Source organism: Erythranthe guttata, chromosome 3 (assembly GCF_056151865.1).
Source record: "Erythranthe guttata isolate IM_541 chromosome 3, IM_541, whole genome shotgun sequence".
Classification (NCBI taxonomy): domain Eukaryota; kingdom Viridiplantae; phylum Streptophyta; class Magnoliopsida; order Lamiales; family Phrymaceae; genus Erythranthe; species Erythranthe guttata.
The window spans coordinates 9,097,474-9,117,084 of NC_142535.1; the positions used below are offsets into that span (position 1 = coordinate 9,097,474).

Below are 19,611 nucleotides of genomic sequence, written 5' to 3' on the forward strand. Positions count from 1 at the left end.
TAATCTATTATTTCATATACTCGAGGACAATTTCGGCAATTAAATTTCCTGATTTTGAGCTTTTTGGGTTTAAATTACCAGCATAGGTGCAAAGAGGGTGAATAGTTTGTGTGTTGCCCTCAGAAACTTTTGTAAAAAGAACAACTTCGATGGGTGAGTTCAACCTTATCTTAATCAGAAATTATTAATGTCATCGATGAAATTGTCTATTGGCACAAGATATTGGCTGGTTTATTGCTGATAAAATACATGTTAGCTATGTTAGTAGTTGTGCCTAATGGATTGACTATATGCTATACAATTTATTTACCCCTGCTAAATTTCAATATAGTTTCTATCTTGCCACCAATTAGTGTACTTAAATTATTGCTCCAAACGGCATCTTCTCAAGTATTCGGACATAATGGCCCTTTTTTCTTTTTTTTTTTTTGTCGGCCTTACCAATTTTTGTTTTTCTGTTTTGTATGTTGAGCGGGTTTCTTGGATGATCCGTCTGTACCAGACATAGATTAGTCATTAGCCTGATTCTGGAATGATTTATTCGAACATGTTTTCATTACCGGATTTAGTTTACAGACACAATGATTTTTTTTTCAATTTTTCATAATTTCAATACTAATTGTTGAGTATTTCTTTTGCTCTGTTTCACTCTGATTATACGAAGTTAAAATGGTTCAATTTTGTTTTCCTTTTTTGCAATCTCATTTCGCGTGAGAACATACAAGTTGATATTCTGTACGACGTTGAGATGGTAACATTTTCTTAGGCTAACATTTTTTTTCGTTGTCGTTTAATTTGAAATGTGTTTTAGGTGCTACATTTAGGTCAAAACCCTAATTTGTCCTTCTATATGCATTAGTCTCTTCTGGACTATGAAAGACACAAGACACAAAGTGACGAGCTTCAACTGCCGGTAGCAACACTTACTGAAGTTTCTGCTTTTGACGTTGATGTGAGTTCGCATTTAATATTTCTTATTGCATGGTTCTTCCAAGTTTTTTTATAAATTGAACACTTTCCTTTGTTCTGCGAAGGTGACCTAATATATTAAGTGCAAATATTGGGTTATTTGTTGGAAAATCTCTTGATTCTTTGGAATTTTTATATTTGAGGAGAATGTAAGTGTAAAGATTTAATCATGAACCTGATTATTTTTATAACTTTAGCCTTGCTTAATATGCAAAGAATCCAACACTGCGACGTTGCGGCGTTTCTTTCATCTGAGATTCCTCTGGATTTGGAGGACGGCGGCGAACAAAAAGAGTGGTAGCGGAAGATCTAGAAGAGCAACGAAATTGAAGTTCGTCGGCATCGAATTTAGGTTGGTTAAATGACCTTGATTCTCCACCGCTGTCGTGTAATATACATATTCTCTTTGGGGGAGGCAACTCCACCGTTTGTTTGCTCTGTAATCTTTTTTTTTTCTTCACTGATATTCATACCGTATTATTTTTTATGGGTTATTTGATTTTTTGGAGTCTGGTCTTGATCGTCTGCTATCAATTGTTTAGGCTTTCTAGCTTGCTTCTGGTGTTCCCCGGCGAATTTAAAGAAGGCGGCATGATCGAAGATGGCAAGACGAGGTTATTTAGGAACTTCGATGTTTAGTGATATACTATCGTGCACGTCAACTGTCTTGCCAAGATCAATCTGGCGGGCCCACTCGATACTGATTGGGTCAACAATTGTTGAATATCGACAGGTAATTAATCGAATTGTGTTCAGACTTGTTGTATTATGATGAAAAAAAGCGTAATTTTGTTTTGTATATGTTATTTATTGAGTTATGTTTGGTGCTTGAAGGACTTGATGCGACTTCGAATGTTGCCAAACCGATAAAGGATCAACTGTGGCCATTTTGGAATTTTTTTTTTGAAATTTTATTTAAAATGAAAGAACTCACAGGAAAGGTTAACAACAATGAGGACAACTAAGATACCAAACTACAAATTAGAAAGTTTATTTTTACTTACTAAATTCCAGTCTCGCGTTTTGTGATTTGTCGAAAGTTACTATATGCTTAATTTTCCCTTCTCCATTTTCTTTTCTGATGGTGTTTTAGTTCTTCAGCATATAGAAATGTCCTATGTCGTAGAGATATTATGTTTGTATGTTCATGGTTGTGGATGTATCTTCTCCATCACAGCTTCTTTTACTACGTGTTTAATTTGAGTTGTTCTGATTTATGAGCCTTACCAAATTTTCTTTATATTCTTTTTTGTTAATTGACTGCAACTTGTTTGAGTGCTTTATTCAATTTGAGTACGTCTGATTAGACACGGCCACGGGCCGGTTCGGGCCGGTTCCGGGCCGGTTCGGACCGGTTCACGGTTCACATTTTCCGGAACCGGAACCGGCCCGTGGCGTGCACGGTTCACCGGGCCGGGTCGGCCCGCCGGTTCGGGCCGGTTCACGGGCCTAACCGGGCCGGTTCCGGGTCGGCCCGGAAATTTTGAATTTTTTTTTTTTTTTTTTTTTTGAAATATTTAATGAATAAGTAAATTAAAAGAAATACTTTTAAATAGATAAAGGAAAAGGAAATAAATGAAAAGTCAATTTAGAAGCACAAGTTTGAAATATTTGATGAATAAGTAAATTATAGGAAAAATTGGGGTGTGAGGGTATTTATAGGAAAAATTGGGGGGGTTGGGGGCAAAAAAAAATCAAAAAAAGCAAAATTGGGGTGTGAGGGTATTTATAGGAAAAATTGGGGGGGAAAAAAAATTCAAAAAAAAGTGAATAACGGCCGGTTCACCCGGGCCGGTTTGGGCCGGTTCAACCGGCCGTTATTCACTTTTTTTTGAATTTTTTTGAATTTTTTTTTTTTTTTTTTTTTTTTTTAAATCCGGGTGAACCGCCGGGCCGGCCCGGCGGTTCACGGTTCATCATTTTTCAGAACCGGGCCCGTCCCGGGTGGGACGGGCCGGTTCACGGGCCCGGGCCGGTTCACACGGTCAACGGGCCGGTTTGGGCCGTCAACGGGCCGGTTCGGGCCGGTTCCGGGCCCAAAACCGGCCCGTGGCCGTGTCTACGTCTGATATTTTGGACTCTGAATAAATGAGGCCAATTATTCTACAGTTTTGAATAACAGGAGTGTTTCTGGTGGAGTTAAAATATGGAACTTAATAAAACATTGCATATCACTTTTTCCTAAACTATTCCATGTGTTTTGAAGGGATTTTTCCCATTTAGGCTCATTTGCTGGTTTATTACCAATCTTAGACAGGTTTCTATTGGTGATAGCTTTCTTCACTTCCTTTGGAAATTATATATATCTTGCTTCCTTCTTCCTTCTTTCCTTCTCGTTTTTAGTTTTGTTTCTCTGTAATATGCTAAAATTGGAGTTCATGTGTAGGTCTTATCAGCTTTCGGTTTAGTGCACAAGATTGTTGCATTTCAGAAGGCTGCTGATTTTCAGGTGAAGATTTGATGAAGAATTTATTTATTTTTCATTCAGCTGGCTGAATCTGTGTCTGCAGCCTGTGCCTATGACACGCTTATATAACATATTTCTTTCGCGTCTGATTCTTCAATTTGTTTATTCAGTCTTCCGCGTTCCTCCCCACCTAAGTTTTGTGCATTGCTGCAAATTCCGTCCTTGCTGATTGTTGTAATTTTCGCTTGTAATATTTTTTGCTTCCGCTGTTGCGCTGGATGTTCCTGATACTTTTACAACAAGGTTTTGTTTGAGTGATTCTGTTGCACAAAGATTAATTTAGATTATGTGTAAATGCATTGGTATTCTTTTTTAATTACTACATTTACTGGGCATTGCCACCGCGCCTTGCGCGGTGCCCAAGACTAGTATATATATATATATATATATATATTATTTTTTAAGTTTCTAAAACATTAAAAAGTCAAAACTCAAAATTTATTAGAATTAGGGTAAATTCCACTTTACCTTTTGTACTTTGGCTGTATATCACTTTACCCCATTGTACTCTCAATTGCATCGATTTGCCCCATTGTACTTTGGTTCGATATCACTTTACCCCCTTCGACTCTCAATTCATCGATTTACCCCCTTGTACTTTGGCTCGATATCACTTTACCTCTTCCACTCTCAATTGCATCGATTTGCCCCCCTTACTTGAAAAATTGTCTAAATGTTGCCCTCGCCGTTTGTTTTCAGACGTCTCACCTTAACACCGTTTGATTTAAGTATGAAAATTACTAAAATGTCACCACTTCCAGTTTAAGTAATTATTAAAAAAAAACAAAAAAAAAACAACAAAAAAAAAATAATAAAAAATTCAAGACAGCGAGAAAACATAGTCCACGACGCCAGGCACAATTTTTTGTTTTTCTATTAATAATTATTTAAACTGGGAGGGATGGTTTTTTTTTGTAATTTTCAAACTTAGATCAGACGGTGTTAAGATCAAATGTCGGAAAACTAACGCCGAGGGCCACATTGAGATAATGTTTCAATTACAGGGGGCCAAATCGATGCAATTGAGAGTAGAAAGAGATAAAGTGGTATCGAGCCAAAGTACAAGGGGCAAATCGATGAATTGAGAGTAGAAAGGATAAAGTGAAATTGAACCAAAGTACAAGGAGACAAATCGATGCAATTGAGAATACAAGAGGGTAAAGTGATATCCAGATAAAGTAAATGAGGTAAAATGGAATTTACCCTTAGAATTACTAATTTCCCGACTCTCTCTCTAGCAGCAGTCATCGACCTTTCTTTCTCCCCACCACCACCAGCGCCTTCTCCGACGACCACGACCACCAGTGCCTCCCGATTCTCCGACGACCACCGCCACTAGCGAATCTCGGCTCTCCGACGACCACCACCACCACCAGCGCCTCCCAATTCTCCGACAACCACCACCACTTGCGCCTCCCGATTCTCTAACCACCACCATCGCCACCAGGCCTCCCGGCTCTCTGAAGACCACCACAACCAGCGCCTCCCGGCTATCCGACGACCACCACCAACGTATTTGTGTGAGTCTCTTTTATTTGTGAAGATTACTTGTTTGATGTTTCTTTTTGCAATTTGAGAAAGCCTCTCTCTCTCTCTGAAAAACCCCGTCTAAGTGTCGAAATCATTATTGTTTCGTTTCATCTGATTTTCTTGTGCAGAATGCGCCGATTAAGATGCCTTGCGTTTTCCCTGAAATCTGTAGTGCATAAATTTCAGGTAAAAATTTCATAGAATTCCTTTTTTGTTTTTTTTTTTTTGTGTTTTTTTTTTTTTGTGTTTATCAATTTAAACATTTTCTCTCCTCTTCTGGCAGCACACAATTTCTGTACAATTATCCAATGCCGTCATATGCGGGGAGGTTTACCAAATTCAACGGGCAGTCATCCATTCTCGAAGTAAGTTCTTTATTATATGTTATTGTTATTGCAAGCAAGAGAATTATGTATGTATGTAGAGAAATACTGATATTAATATTTCAGCAGCCATTCCTTGTTACAATTATATGGGGAAACATGTTGGTTTGGCTCCTTATCAGCTGCTATCATCATCTAAACGCTTTGTCCACGCCACAGGTGCACTGCCTCCCAAATTCAAGACATATTTTTTATTTTTCTTTTATTTTTTCTTTTTTATTTTGTGTGTAGTTAGTTAATAATGTCTTATGGTAGTTCTGTTGCTGTTATTCTATTTGACAGGAGCTCGTTTTTCTTTGGAACATGATTACTATGAGATTCTCGGCGTTTCTAAGGATTCCAATCGGGATGAAATTAAGAAGGCTTTCCATGGTGTAAGTACGATCCTATTTATTTCGTATGAATCTTTTTCTTAGATCGCTTGATGGACATGCTAAGCTTAAACATTCTATTTCTCGATAGGATGATTTTGTTGTGCTTTCAATGTGTATTTAAACCCCAAATATTTGATTTGTAACCTAATCTTAGCTCCCATCAAGGCCTACAGAAATGATTTTATCTATTCGATTTTTACGTCGATTGCCAATTTTGGGGATGTTTACATATTTGATTTGTTCTTTAGCTTGCTAAGAAGTACCATCCTGATGCCAACAAGAATAATCCTTCTGCAAAGAGGAAATTTCAAGAGATAAGAGATGCGTATGAGGTCTGTCAGTATTCGTGACATAACCTTTTCTTTCACTAAGTACGTCCCTTAGTTCCTTGCATTTGTTTTCTATAATGATTACCTATCGTTTCATTTTTATTGTGTAAGGTAATTCCAGATTTTGCAAGATCCTGAAAAGAAGAAACAGTATGACAAGGTGGAGTACTTGTTCTTTTTTGTTGGATTTTCTTAGATTCTTTTTTCGCGTCTATGCTGCATTATTTGAATTAAAATGTTGCTGGCATTTGATATTGGCATAAATATTTTGACTAGTGAAATAATCTTTGTAACAGATGAGAGAGAGTTCAAGAAAGACTAACAATGCCGAACATCGAAGCCGGGACTGGGATCACTTCAGAGGCAGAGATGCTCACGGAGCTCAGTTCTCTGATTCATTTCACAAAATCTTTTCTGAGGTACTTTAATCCTTGTGGTATTTATTATAAGATATTGGAGAACTTACTGTTTTATTAATTTTTTTTTTCCTTTCTCTTTTTCTGGAATTTTACAGATTTTTGAAAATGATAGCGAATATCTGGGTCGTGATATTCAGGTTAACCACTTATTTCCTGCCATTATAAGCTGTCACATTTGATTTATTTTTTGAGGTTTTGAGAAGTGAAGCTTATACTTGAGTTTCTGTTTGGACCACAGGTGGATCTTATGCTAACATTTCCTGAAGCTGCAAAAGGATGCACAAAAGATTTGTCGTTCGATGCAGATGTGCCATGCGATTCTTGCTGTAAGTATGAAACTGAAGTGATTCTGAATAATTATTTTTCCTAGTTGCTATAAGTACAAAACATTTCCTAGCATATTATTACATATATACTACCAGAACAAGCCTGAATATCTCATCAAGCGTTTAAAAATTATCTAGGTAAAAAATAATGTTGATGATTGATAAAATAATCATTAATACATTTAGTTACTTTTGAGATCATTTGTTATATATTTATGCTAAATGATGTGAAACTCGTCCTTAAGGGTTGTTTTATTTTCTTTCTTCTCCCTTTGAATCTCTTTATTAGATCAATATGCTACCAAACATATTTCTCCACCGTCTTTCTCTTATTTGATCATTTAATGTTCTCTATTATCAGTCTTACTAAGTTTCTGAAGAGATAATTTTCAAGGATAATTAATATTTCAGGAGAATTTGTTATATATCCACTGGGAACTTGTTTGTTATGTAATCTAAGCCATCATAAACTATTATTTCTGCGCTTAAATTTCTGTCTCTTTTCCTTTACGATGCGAACTTGCAGTGATGTTCTGATCTCTTGCATGCTTAATCTAGAATAATTTTCTTTCGATCCATCATGTATTTGTAATGTTTCAAAGTGAAGTAACCCACCTTTGCCTTCGTTAAGAGAAATTTCCATGTATAAAAAATATTGGCGTTAATGTTCTTTAATCAGTTTATGTCAGAAATATTTTGCTCCAGGTCTTCATGTATTTGTGGTGGTGTAGATTTAAGCTTATACTCTTTTGAATTCTACTAAAAACAATCAATCTTTCAGCATTGCATTGCTCACTTTTTGCCTTAAGCAATTGCCATTGGTAGTTTAATCATAAAACGCTTAAGATAGCTAAGAATATGGAAAACAACATAGTGATGGAGAGCTTCATAGCTAATAATAGAATATGGTTTAAAACTGAGAGAAGTTGAAAGAAAGCTTCATATGTTGAGACGTCGGTTTTTGGAGAATTTATTATGTTCCCTGTAAAAAAAGTCATTAATTGTTATCCAGTAACACAACCTTCTTGAATTAAAAAGGTTGAGCAGAGTTGCATGTAAATTATTTGCACGACGAATACTCCTATTTGCACAGGTGAAATTTCTCAAATTATAATGCTAATTAGAAAATGAATAACTGAAGAAACGTCTAGTGGACCAATATTGAAGCTTACTTTGATCGTAAGGAAAACGAAGGATGTCTATGACCAAGGTTTTTATAACAGGATTAAAAATTCATGAAAACTCATTAAGAGAAACAAACTTTACATCTTATTTTCCATAGTCTTCCGTGATTTATATGGTTGATATAAATTCGATTAGAATTTGTGAATTAATTATTAGTATAATTTCTTCTGTTGAATCTGAGACGTTTTCTTTCATATATCATCTGCAGATGGTCGAGGCCATCCGTTAGACGTTGAGACAAAAAAATGTCCTATTTGCAAAGGCATCGGAAGAGTGAGTATCCTTTGATAAATCCATGCATTTTTCTTTTCACCATACATTATGTCATTTAGAATATCAGAAATATAAATATTTACTCATAGCTATTATTTTAACTTTTTATTGTTGTATTAGGTAACTATACCGCCATTTACCACAACCTGCAGTAGTTGTAAAGGGTTTGGACGAATTGTTAAGGTACAGTTTCAATTTTTATTTGATCAGTATATTTTCAATATATGTTCGCTATCTGAAAGAAAAAAAAAAAAAAAACATGTTTAGGAATACTGTTTGGCATGCAAAGGATCAGGGGTGTGCGCAGGAGTGAGGGAAGTTAAAGTAACTATACCAGCAGGTTATTTTCGATATGTGTTCTCAAGTTGATAAGCTATAAGCTTGTTTGATTTTCCTTCCTTCCCATTTTTTTTTTCTTTTTTTTTTCTTTTTTGCAATTTTATGATATTCTCGTTGACATAATGGGAAAAAGTAGTATCGATGCTTGCTTCTACTAGAAATGCAAAGTTGCGTAGTCTATATAGTTATGGAGGTAAAGGGTTCTTAAAATATACAAGAATGAATTGGAGAAAGTTACCATTAGTACACCTGCGATGGTAAATATGATAAATGCTTTATGCATTAAGTTTTTGAATGATCTAGTTTAAAATAGGTGTTTGTTGTCTTTTGGTAACTTTGGCTTTTGGTTATCTATCCACCCTGTCGCTTTTAGTTTTTGAAATTATACTATTATTGCAAAGTTCCACAGTGCCTATTCATTCACTGGCTTGTTTCATATTTGCAATTGATATTTGATCAGGTGTGGATTCTGGTGATACCATTCGTGTACCAAAAGCTGGCAACTCTGGTGGATGGGGAAGGTCTTCTGGCAACCTGTTTATAAAGCTAAAGGCAAACATTATTCTCTAGCTCTCTCTCTTCTGTTTGAAATTCTTTACCATCAATCTGATTTTTACCGCTTCAAATTCTTGCATTTCCAACTTTTCTTGGTAAAAGAAAAGATATATTTCTTCAAGAGATATATACAGGAAAATCCTTCAAGTTAACTGATTGCTTTGAGCATAGTTTTTGATATGTTTGTATATTTTGTAATGTTAATTCAAATTTTCATTTTTCTTTATTATTCAGATTGATGGTTACTCTTATCTTTGAGAACCAGATATTCATTATAATATAAATTAGCTTGCTGATGCTTTTAAGCAAAATCATTCAAGGCAGACAGCAACTATGTTGGTTAGAATATGATATGCCATTGCAATCTGATACCACATTTATATGCTTAACTTGTTAGTATCGTGTTAGCCAAACATAGAATTATTGCTGTTTTCTCATTTGCACTCCCATGATTCATTATGGTAGTTTTTAATATTCTATCCAGGTAGCAGAAGATCATATATTTTCGCGACAAGGTGCTGACCTTTATGTGGACTCTCATATTAGCTTTACACAAGTGAGAACCTCATCTCATTCAGTTTAATTAGTGATAGAGGCAGAAAATTCAATTATGTTGTTTGATTTTGGTACTTGTAACAGGCCATTCTTGGCGGTAGCGTTGATGTATATACACTTTCTGGGATGATGCAACTGCGAGTACGAAAATTCTCTTCCATTTGTAATTCCGCGCTTTATGTTGTGTCATTTAACATTTGCCTTCCAGCTTGGCTCTTCTGAGTTTCATTTAACATATTTATCGAACAGTTACTCTCCTTTTCATCTGTTTACGATTATGTGTTTCTCAACATTAAAAGTAACTGTACGATGAGTGGGTCCTTGGATCCAAGCATACTGGAGTTATTTATTTATCCTATACAGAACAAACATTCTTTTTTTGTTTAGATTTAATTGAGGTGAAAGTTTCTGCTCTAGCCTATCAGTACTTGAGAATATTGCATAGTATCTTTGAACTCGTCTTTTTTGGATGTTGTGGTCATTACAGATACCCAAGGGGGTTCAACATGGGCAATTGGTATTGCTAAGAGGCAAAGGTATGAACCTTATCCTAATCTGATGTGCCTTATCCTGTATCTTTCTAAGTTCGCTAATAGACATAATGTACTAAAGGATTACCAAAGAGTGGTTTTTTATCCAACCATGGAGATCAGTACGTGCGCTTCTGCATAAAATTTCCTTCGTAAGTTTTTTCCTTCTCTTTGCCTTCTTATTTTGTGTCTTGAAGAATATGTAAAATACTGTAAACCCCTTTTCTACAGTACTGTAACTGAAAGACAACGTGCTATACTAGAGGAATTTGAGGAGGGACTAGTTGACGAAAATAACGCATCTACCGAAGGCAGTTGGTGAGTCTATTTTTTGTATTTTCATAAATGCCTAACTAATGATACAATATGTAGTTGCGAAGTAGGTTTACTGGTACTCAGTTAGAAATTATAGCTTTCTGAAATTGTTACCTGGGCCAAGAAGGAACATTCAGCACTTGATATGAATTGTGTGTCTTTTTTCGGTTGGTTATGTGGGTATATTTATCTAGTCACCATCCGTAATACGGTGGTAATGCTTAGCAGGCTTTATCAGCGGCTATCTACTGGTTGAACTTACAGGTGGCAGTATTGGGTTAATAAACAAGCGACTGGACCTAAGTTTTTAATTGAGATCTCAATATTGATCTTAATATTCCTCTTCATCAACTTATTAGTCGTATAAAAGGACCACTGCATGTCGAGTGTACAGAGGCTCTGATTGGTGAATGGATCGGCGCTGATTTCATCAACTGATATGCGGAAGATACATTCAATCGACATTTTGCGTCCCCTTCAAATCAGATGCTGGGAGACAAGTTTTTATGATCAGTGACACAATTTTGACGGCCCCTTGAACATAATTTAACCTCGTAAATATTTATTGATGTTCATCTTCGATTCATTTTATCTTCTTTTCTTTTATGGGTTGATTGATTATACATACATGTGCGTTGCAGTTGAAGCTATAATTATTTGGTCTCACAAAGTTTCAAGATTGCAATATACTAACACAATGATGTACTTTGCAATGGAGTGACAAACATTTTTTTCTTTTGTTGTTTTGTATTGTTTTGGTAATGATGACTTTTGAATTGTTTTGTATCATGCGTTGGAAAGGAGTGCCTTCAATTTTTGTTTCGTTGTCATTACAAGCGGGCAGGGCAGCGGATTTAAAATGGGGATAATTAGTGAAACCCCCTAAAACATTTAGTTATATTAGGATTTAGTTATATTAGGTTGGATATACCCTCATTTTGCATATTAGTGAGAACCACCTTATTCATATTTTAATTTAGCATATATCTAAATTTTATATGGTATGTCTATAATACGCTTAATTACTACATAAAAACACCAAACCCTATTTATCTAATTCATTCTTCATTTTTAATCCACTAGCCGTCACTTCTATCTCGCTTCTCTTCCTTTCTCTTCCCTTCTCTCCCCTGTCATCGATGCCCACCTCTGCACAGCCGCCTCTACATTGCCCCCCTCATACATCTACAAAAGTTTTGGCGGTTAGAGATACCAAGGATTTCGATTTCATCATTAGATTTTTTATTACGCCATTAGCTTACGTATCCACGCCGCCGTCATCTTCCTCTAATGCTGCAATCGTTTTGCTGTTTTTTTTTTTTTCTGTTGAAATTGGTTGGGTATCTCGCACAGGAAAATAGTTATTTTCGTCACTTTTGTAGTTGTTTTCGAATTCTGCTATTTGTTTTAGTTGGTTTCGAATTGTGCTATTTGTTTTAGTTGGTTTTAATAGTTTTTGTAGTCGATTTCGAAATTGTAGTTGATTAAGAAATTTTTGTAGTTGATTATGGAAAGAACAAAAATAAATTGCAAATAAAAAAATATTCAAAATTAATTAAAATATTTAAAAAATAGTTGATTTCGAAATGTTTTAGTTGATTTATGAAAAAAACGGAAAAAAGCTGAAAAAAAAGATTAAAAATTTATTTTTTATTTGATTTTTTTTTAAATTATTATTTTTGAATTATTTAATAAATAAAGAAAGAGAAATTAAAAAATAATATTTATAGAAATATAAAAAGGAATCAAGTAATTTGTAGTGGGTAGTGGGAATTGACTAGTGGAGAGGGATAAATTTGGAATATAAAAAAAGTTGGACCTACTACTAATATTGAAAATTACGGTATATATCCATTCTTATTTAAAAAAAAAAAGTGGAGGGGGTTATCACTAATAATCCCAAATAAAACCTTTAAAATGAGATGAATTTGAGATATGGGTCGCTATTTAAACTTCATCTTTCTCCTCATCACACTCACCAAATTTGTATTTCCAAAAATACCATTGAATCAAAAGACCAATTTGCCCTTCTATATTTTAAAAAATAAAATGAAAACACATTTTGAATAGGAAAAATTTGACAAAACTCCCCCATTATACAATTGCGATTACAATTTGTCCAAATTTATTTCGCATTTTTAAGATAAATCCTAAACGTCATTTATTAATAAAAACTATTTTTTTTATCACAGAATAAAAACTAATTAAGTATCACCATTATACCCTTACTCTATTCTACCCGTATCTTATGGTTGAATATAAATTACACGTAATATTTGTTTAGTATATATCAACTTCTCAATCGACCCACAAATCTCACTCCTTGATTTTAGATTACCGTTTCGTCATAGTGGGAATTATAATTCTCAAAACTGTTCCACATTTATCCGAGCAGGAAAGCGACTTTTCAATTTAGAGAGTGTTTTTCGTGATTTGTGTATGTTTCAATTCCATTACCAATAGTGATTGTAAGTATTATATTTTCACGTGATCTATTATAGCGATTGTATTCATATTATCATAATTTGATTATTTTGATAAATATTTTATATATGAACGAACATGTTTAGTTATTGCTCGAGCATTATGATGTTGCTTTCATGTTATTAATGAGCGTTATGCTGTTGTTTAGATGTAGAAATTTCGAAATGGGTTTCCTCCCCTTTTTCTCTTACTAGGAAGGCGGACGTGCGTTGCACGTCTTGTGTCAATTTAATTGGTTTTTATTTTGGTATATTATTTAATCAAGACAATAATACAAATTAAAATATCGAAGTTATTTGAAGTATATGTATATTATTCATTAGTCAAACTTTGTCTTCTAATACTACAGTATATTTAGATTCATAATTTCTACTTATATTTGTATTCAAGATTCCATTTAATATATTTTTTTTTCTTTCATCTTGATTTTTTTTTCTCATCGATCATCTTTGGAAAATGTTATTTACCCGTTTTTTCTTATACGTATTAGTTTTTTTCTTGCAAGTTCTTCTTGGAACACTATCATATTTTTTTCTTCACATCGATCATTTTTGGAAAATGTTATTTACCGGTTTCTTCTTATATGTTTTAGTTTTTTCTTGCAACTTCTTCTTGGAACACTATCATATTTTCTTGGATAGATAGTAGATTATTGTCATTATTTTTCTTTTTGAAAATAGAATTCATTGACTATTAGAAGATAAGGTATTTATAATTGAATTTTGTTTAATATTATAATATAACATGTTTAGATTCGCATAATTTCTATTTGTATTTTTATTCATGATTTCATTAATTATTTTTTATTTTATGTATCTTAATTTTTGTTTTCAAATCTCGAAGCGAACTCCAAAAATTACATCACAATAATTTTGCAACAATACGTCAATACCTGAAAACCCCTTTAAATTGCGAAATGGTGAAACGATGAAGAAAATCCCAATTGAGGGGTGAAAGTGTGAATATATCTCTTTATTTTAATAATAACCTTACAATTTGGGGAATGAGTTGAATATTCTTAGAAGATATGAAACAAAAGTGGTTATTCAACTGCTCCACTGAAATAATGTGGAGTTAGAATAGAAACATAGTCAAATACACTGATTTTCTTGATTTATAGGTCAAGAAGACTTCTCATTCACATAGTATGCAATAAAAGTTTTCAAAAGTTTGTAAGAACATGGATTTCATTGATCCATTTCCCTTAACATTTTGTTCCTTTTCATTTTTATTTTTTCTCTGCTAAATTTTGAGTGAGTGAAATAACTTTTTTTTTGGGTCATCAATATCATTGTAGTAATGCTTTTCACTGTCGTTATTAATTTTTACACAAAATTTCTTCAATTTTTTTTGTAATATAATGTAACACAAACAAACAACTATTACCACCACATGTGATCATATTCATAATCCAGAAAGACAAAATTAAAATGGTAACTCAAGAAAATGAGTAAATTAACAATATTTGTAGTGATGTATATGTTAACCCTAAATTGTAAATATGTCAGCCAAAATAATTGAAATTTTGTAAAGATTTTACAACTTCATTTCATTTTTCTCTTTCCAAAATTACTTAGTTATTCCATTTGGCACTCAAAATATAGCATTTGACACTTTGCACCCCGGAAAAAAATAATAACACTCTGCACTCTCAAAAGATAACTAATTATTCACATTGCACCTGTGCCCAATTGTTTTAGCAAAATTCTCTAAGTAAATTATTTGTTTGGTTGATCTAGTAAAAAAAATATATATAATTTGCGGAAATTTTCAAGTAATTTAGTGAGAAAATGGTTGAATGGTGGGAGAACTAAACAATTAAAACTTGACACTTTCCACCACAAAAATATATACTATTGCAAAGATCAAAATACCATCAGTGACTATACCCGTACAAAGATATTTATTTTCTGTGTACAAAGTATTAAAATTTTTACTTTTCCATCCTTCAACAAATTTTTCACCAAATTACATAAAAAATATCGTTTCATGCAAAAAAAAATCATCAATTTTTTTTACCAATTCCGAAAAAGTGGTACATATACAATAAATTTGTAATTTATTTATCAACATTCTATTTTTGAATTATATTTATCACATAAAAGAAAATTTTCATTTATAAATGCTACTAAAACATGAAATTATCTTCATTAACCATAAAACTTATGTTGGGGTGAACGTGATATTATTTTTTTTGTGGCGATGCAAAGGGCCAAAATGCTACCTACATCTCGAGGGTGCAACCTGGAATTAAACCTTAATTCCAAAATTTAATCTAACAAATCCTCAATTATTCACCAAACAATATAACGGAAACTTATCAAATTTGTTGATTAAAATTGTAAGTATTGAAATCTCGAGAACCTGTATCCAAATTTACAATTTGAGTCCAGCCTCAAGTGTTATTATATTTGTTGTTGTCAACAAATACTTACGTCATCCAAAAAATTTTAAGCGGAATCAATCACCAAGAAATGAATATATAACAAATAGAAGCCAACATAAAAGGGTAAAATAACAAATAATTAATAAATAAGTTTTGCATGTATTCTTTATAATAATTAGGGCAAATTATGAAAACCCCTGAGGTAAAGCCTAATTAAAAAAAATTCCTCTCATGTTTATGTAATTACAAAATTCCTTTCTGACCAGCATTTGACCGTTTAAATTTACAGAAAATTTAGTTTGTCCATTTTACCCTTCTATTCTTTGAAAAACAATAAATGATAAATTACGAGAAACGCTCTAAGATATGTCTAATTAATAAAATCCCCACATATTTGCTTAAGTATGAAAACCCCCTCAAGGTATGCTGTCGTCTTACATAGCCCCCCCTATGGTGTTACTTTTGATGATTAAAATAATATTTTTTTATAATTTATTTATATTTAACATATACTTTTTCAATGTGTATTTATTTAAAATTGAAATATTATTAGAAGTTTATTAAAGAATAATGAAAATATTTTTAACCTAAAATAAAAAATACAAGAATATATTTCCGAAATATGTGAAATCGATTTTATTGAACAAATAATTATAAAATTATAAACAAAACAAATACAAAACAAAAACTCTTAGTGTTTAATTCCTTTTTATATATTTTCTATTTTTAATTATTATAAACTCAAGACATACATTATAGTTTTAAAATTAAAAGTAATACGTTTTCTTTTTAAATATATTACATTTTGCCCCGTAAGTAATTAATATGCTTAGAATTACCCAACAAGGGCCAAAATGACATTTTCGTATGAATATTCCATGGAATAAAAACATTCCGTTAAAAGTAACACCATAGAGAGATTGTGTAAGACGACAACATATACCTCAGGTGGTTTTTATAATCACGGAAATATGACGGGGAATTTTGAAATTAGACCTTACCTGAGGGTTTTTTTGTAATTTGTTTAATAATTATTAAATTCATTCCCGTCACCATGCATATCGGCATTGCCGGCCATTATTGAAACTGCAAAATGCGAAGAGCTATCTCTTGAAAATCGATGTAAGATGCTATGTAACCACCGTTGGTTCTTGTCTGATTCTCCACATTTTTTGTTGTCGTAGGTCGTGGTGCCGTGGTGGATCATGGTGTAACCTTATTTTTTGTATGTCTAGAGCATGAAATAGATTACAGAAACATATGTTATTTTGTCTTTTATGCCGTTTTATTTAAAAAAATTGTTTGGGGTATTATGAATGTACATTAAAAACTTGAGACTATACAAATTCCCACCCCAATAAAGTTGCTATTAATTAAATATTAATAAATACAGTAGAAATTAGTTGAACAATCACTAAGAATCATATAGTTTCCCCTTATCAATCATTGAGTATTCCTGAATTATGAAAAATTTATTCAATGAAATATTATAATTATTTTTATAAATAAATTAAACTAATTATTTATTTATTTATTTATATTACTCGTACTTCTAATCTTATATATTATAGTAGTTACTGATTGGCATAGATAAAATTGTGAATTTTAAAACTGTTTTTTTATTGTATGAATAAACAGAGATACTAGTAAACATAGAAACTCAAAATTCGGAGAGTGAAAAATTCTTCAAATGAAGAAAGTTGATACTAACTAGTTAAATGAAGAGTTGTTTTCTAATAATATTTTAAATAACGGTATATGTTAAGATAATTAAAACTAATTTTAAAATGTCATGTTGGTATTATTTTTTCCGTTAATTCTATTGTACGTGCATCTAGATATTTTGTTATTTATATTGACCTTCTTAGTTTAAACTTGTCCATACTATATTTGGCAATGATTAATAATATAATTATCTAATGTCAAAAGTTAATATTAATTTATAATAATTAACAATCAATTTATGTTACTCAAATTGTCCTTTAAAGTTTGAACTTGCCAAAGGGTATTTTTGTCTCTCCAAAAAATGGAAGAAACCACCATAGGATTCCTCATTTTATAAGAAAAAAAAATAATAATAGTATAGATATAGATATAGATCATATATAAATAGCTAGTTAGAGTCATATTTGGGCTGCGGAATGCAATTCTTGATTCACAATTTCCTATCTCATTTATATTTTATCTTTTTTTTTATTGAAATAGTTACCAAAAATTAAATAGAATTTGATTGGATGCTCGTAGGATTACTTTTATATAGCACTTTGATATATCAGTATGACCATGCATCATCCAGTGCGAAAGAGGAATAATGAGGATATTTTTTTCCCCGGTGCATTATTATTAATCGATTTATTTATTTTTTGGTGCATTATTGTTTGATCTTTTCTTTAGTTTCTCTTGTAACCTACAAAATACGTTTGTTTATGGCCATGCGAATTCCTACAAGCTCACTTGTATTTTATTTTTTTCGAGCAATGTTTCATGAAAATGTGACTGGAATATATCTAATTATATTCCCGTTTTGATATATCAGGTAAAATTGTAATTACGAATTAATTTGAGGGCAACAAAATAATATCACATACAGATTAAAATCAACAATGGATCATATTACCTAATCTCACCTCCAGGGGTAGGATCCCGCATCACGTAATTGGAGGATTTGGACCCGGGCCCAAGATCCATCCCGGATCCGATTGGGTTGTACCAAATTATAGATCCGCTCGGATTACAAGACCAATCCGTCCGGATCAGCCCAACCAAAATGGGCCTTATCTGATGCTAAATTCGTTGCAATATTTAATTATTTTTTCAAATCTTTTTGAATTTGTCAATAAAATATTTTTTTACACATTTAAATTTACAATATACTAATATAAATAACTCATAAAACAAAGAGAACACTTTACAAATGATCATAAATAATTTTATTAATGAAAAAACATGAATACAATTGTGCATTAAACATCTCCTAAAAGTCTACAAGATAATACTAATTGTAAATTTTCATCGTAGCCTATAACTATAATGTCGAACATGTATCTCTAGCTAATCCTCGTTGTCGACTTTGATGAATCACTTCTCAATGAAAGTCTGGATAAAAGCTAGCATATTTTTCCCCTTACACTTTCTTAAATCTTCATTTCCTTCTTCATCAATCTTGTGTGTCTCTGATGTGTTATCTAAACAGTGCCTCTAGGTTTCACCTGATACCATATAAATTGAGTAATAAATATACATAACATAAATCCAATTATATATATTATGGTGTTGAAAGACATCACAATTTAAAGAAACTTTCTCTCTAAAGACCATTGATATCAAACAATATGGAGGGTCATTGGTATATTGCTCTAAAAGAAGCAATTACATGAATAAAATAAAGAAAAATAAAAGTGAAGTAGTCATAAAGGCATATAAACCAAACCTCCATTCCCCTTAATTATCATTAGCACCCCAAATCACTAGTTAATATGAAACCTTATATCCTTGCTAACACTAAAATTAAAGTATAACCCACAAACAAAAGGAAAATATAAAATGACACAATACAATACATCTTTTATTCAATTAATTAATTAAAGTCATATTACTTACCTCCTCAATAGCATCAAGTGTTTGAACACTAGCTCTGTGTTTCTGCACACAAAAAAAGGATTCCAAATGTATTATCTGAGTTACTGGTCACGTAATACTCCAAAGGCACAATATTAAATTAAAGAACATGTAATCCATTTCAGAACTCTGACTAGTGAAGTAAATTTTGACAAAACCATAAGTAATTTTGATCAAATTCTTTGAAATGCGGGGGTTATTAAGAGAAATTCATTACTTATGCGGGGGTTATTAAAAGAAATCTGAAATCTAAATGCCCGTCGCAAAATCACAACTTTCTAGTAGTGAAGATTAAACGTATTAAATCTTAAACCAAACATCCATATCACAAAAAGATTGAAACGAACTGTTGTCGGTTGAGACGAACAATATAATAATCAATATATGTACTTTTAATAATTTTGATCAACGATTGTTTTTTTCCTCCCCATAATGTGTTGTTTATGCATGAAATAGATGCATATATCATTATGTCATCAAATGTTTTTACAATGCCAACAACATTAAGGTTCGTATTTAATATATTTCACATTCATATTTTTATTTTAAATAAAAGAGAAAAAAAAGTTTGTTT

General features: G+C 32.3%; 1 protein-coding gene and 1 long non-coding RNA gene across 5 annotated transcripts; both read left to right on the forward strand.

Moving 5' to 3' along the window:
- Positions 1 to 41: 41 nt before the first annotated feature.
- LOC105970637 (uncharacterized) lies at positions 42 to 3,768 on the forward strand. Its single transcript, XR_016030283.1, has 5 exons — positions 42 to 153; positions 860 to 952; positions 1,186 to 1,321; positions 1,512 to 1,702; positions 3,356 to 3,768. It is a non-coding gene; the product is annotated as an uncharacterized LOC105970637 (long non-coding RNA).
- Positions 3,769 to 4,622: 854 nt separating this feature from the next.
- On the forward strand, positions 4,623 to 11,338 carry ATJ1 (DNAJ heat shock family protein). 4 transcript variants are annotated; one of them, XM_013001587.2, is made up of 20 exons: positions 4,623 to 4,956; positions 5,095 to 5,152; positions 5,250 to 5,331; positions 5,416 to 5,508; positions 5,632 to 5,723; positions 5,972 to 6,055; positions 6,174 to 6,212; positions 6,349 to 6,471; positions 6,567 to 6,608; positions 6,710 to 6,797; positions 8,191 to 8,255; positions 8,376 to 8,438; positions 8,523 to 8,595; positions 9,055 to 9,146; positions 9,634 to 9,705; positions 9,789 to 9,845; positions 10,192 to 10,240; positions 10,317 to 10,386; positions 10,466 to 10,552; positions 10,778 to 11,338. In XM_013001587.2, the coding sequence occupies exons 2-20, from the start codon at positions 5,096 to 5,098 to the stop codon at positions 10,803 to 10,805; spliced, it is 1,356 nt and encodes a 451-aa protein (XP_012857041.2). In that variant the 5' UTR covers positions 4,623 to 4,956; position 5,095; the 3' UTR covers positions 10,806 to 11,338. The 4 variants fall into 4 exon arrangements, with proteins under 4 accessions (XP_012857041.2, XP_012857038.2, XP_012857040.2 ...); XM_013001584.2 differs by having other exon boundaries at positions 10,814 to 11,338; XM_013001586.2 differs by having other exon boundaries at positions 5,419 to 5,508; positions 10,814 to 11,338.
- Positions 11,339 to 19,611: the final 8,273 nt, after the last annotated feature.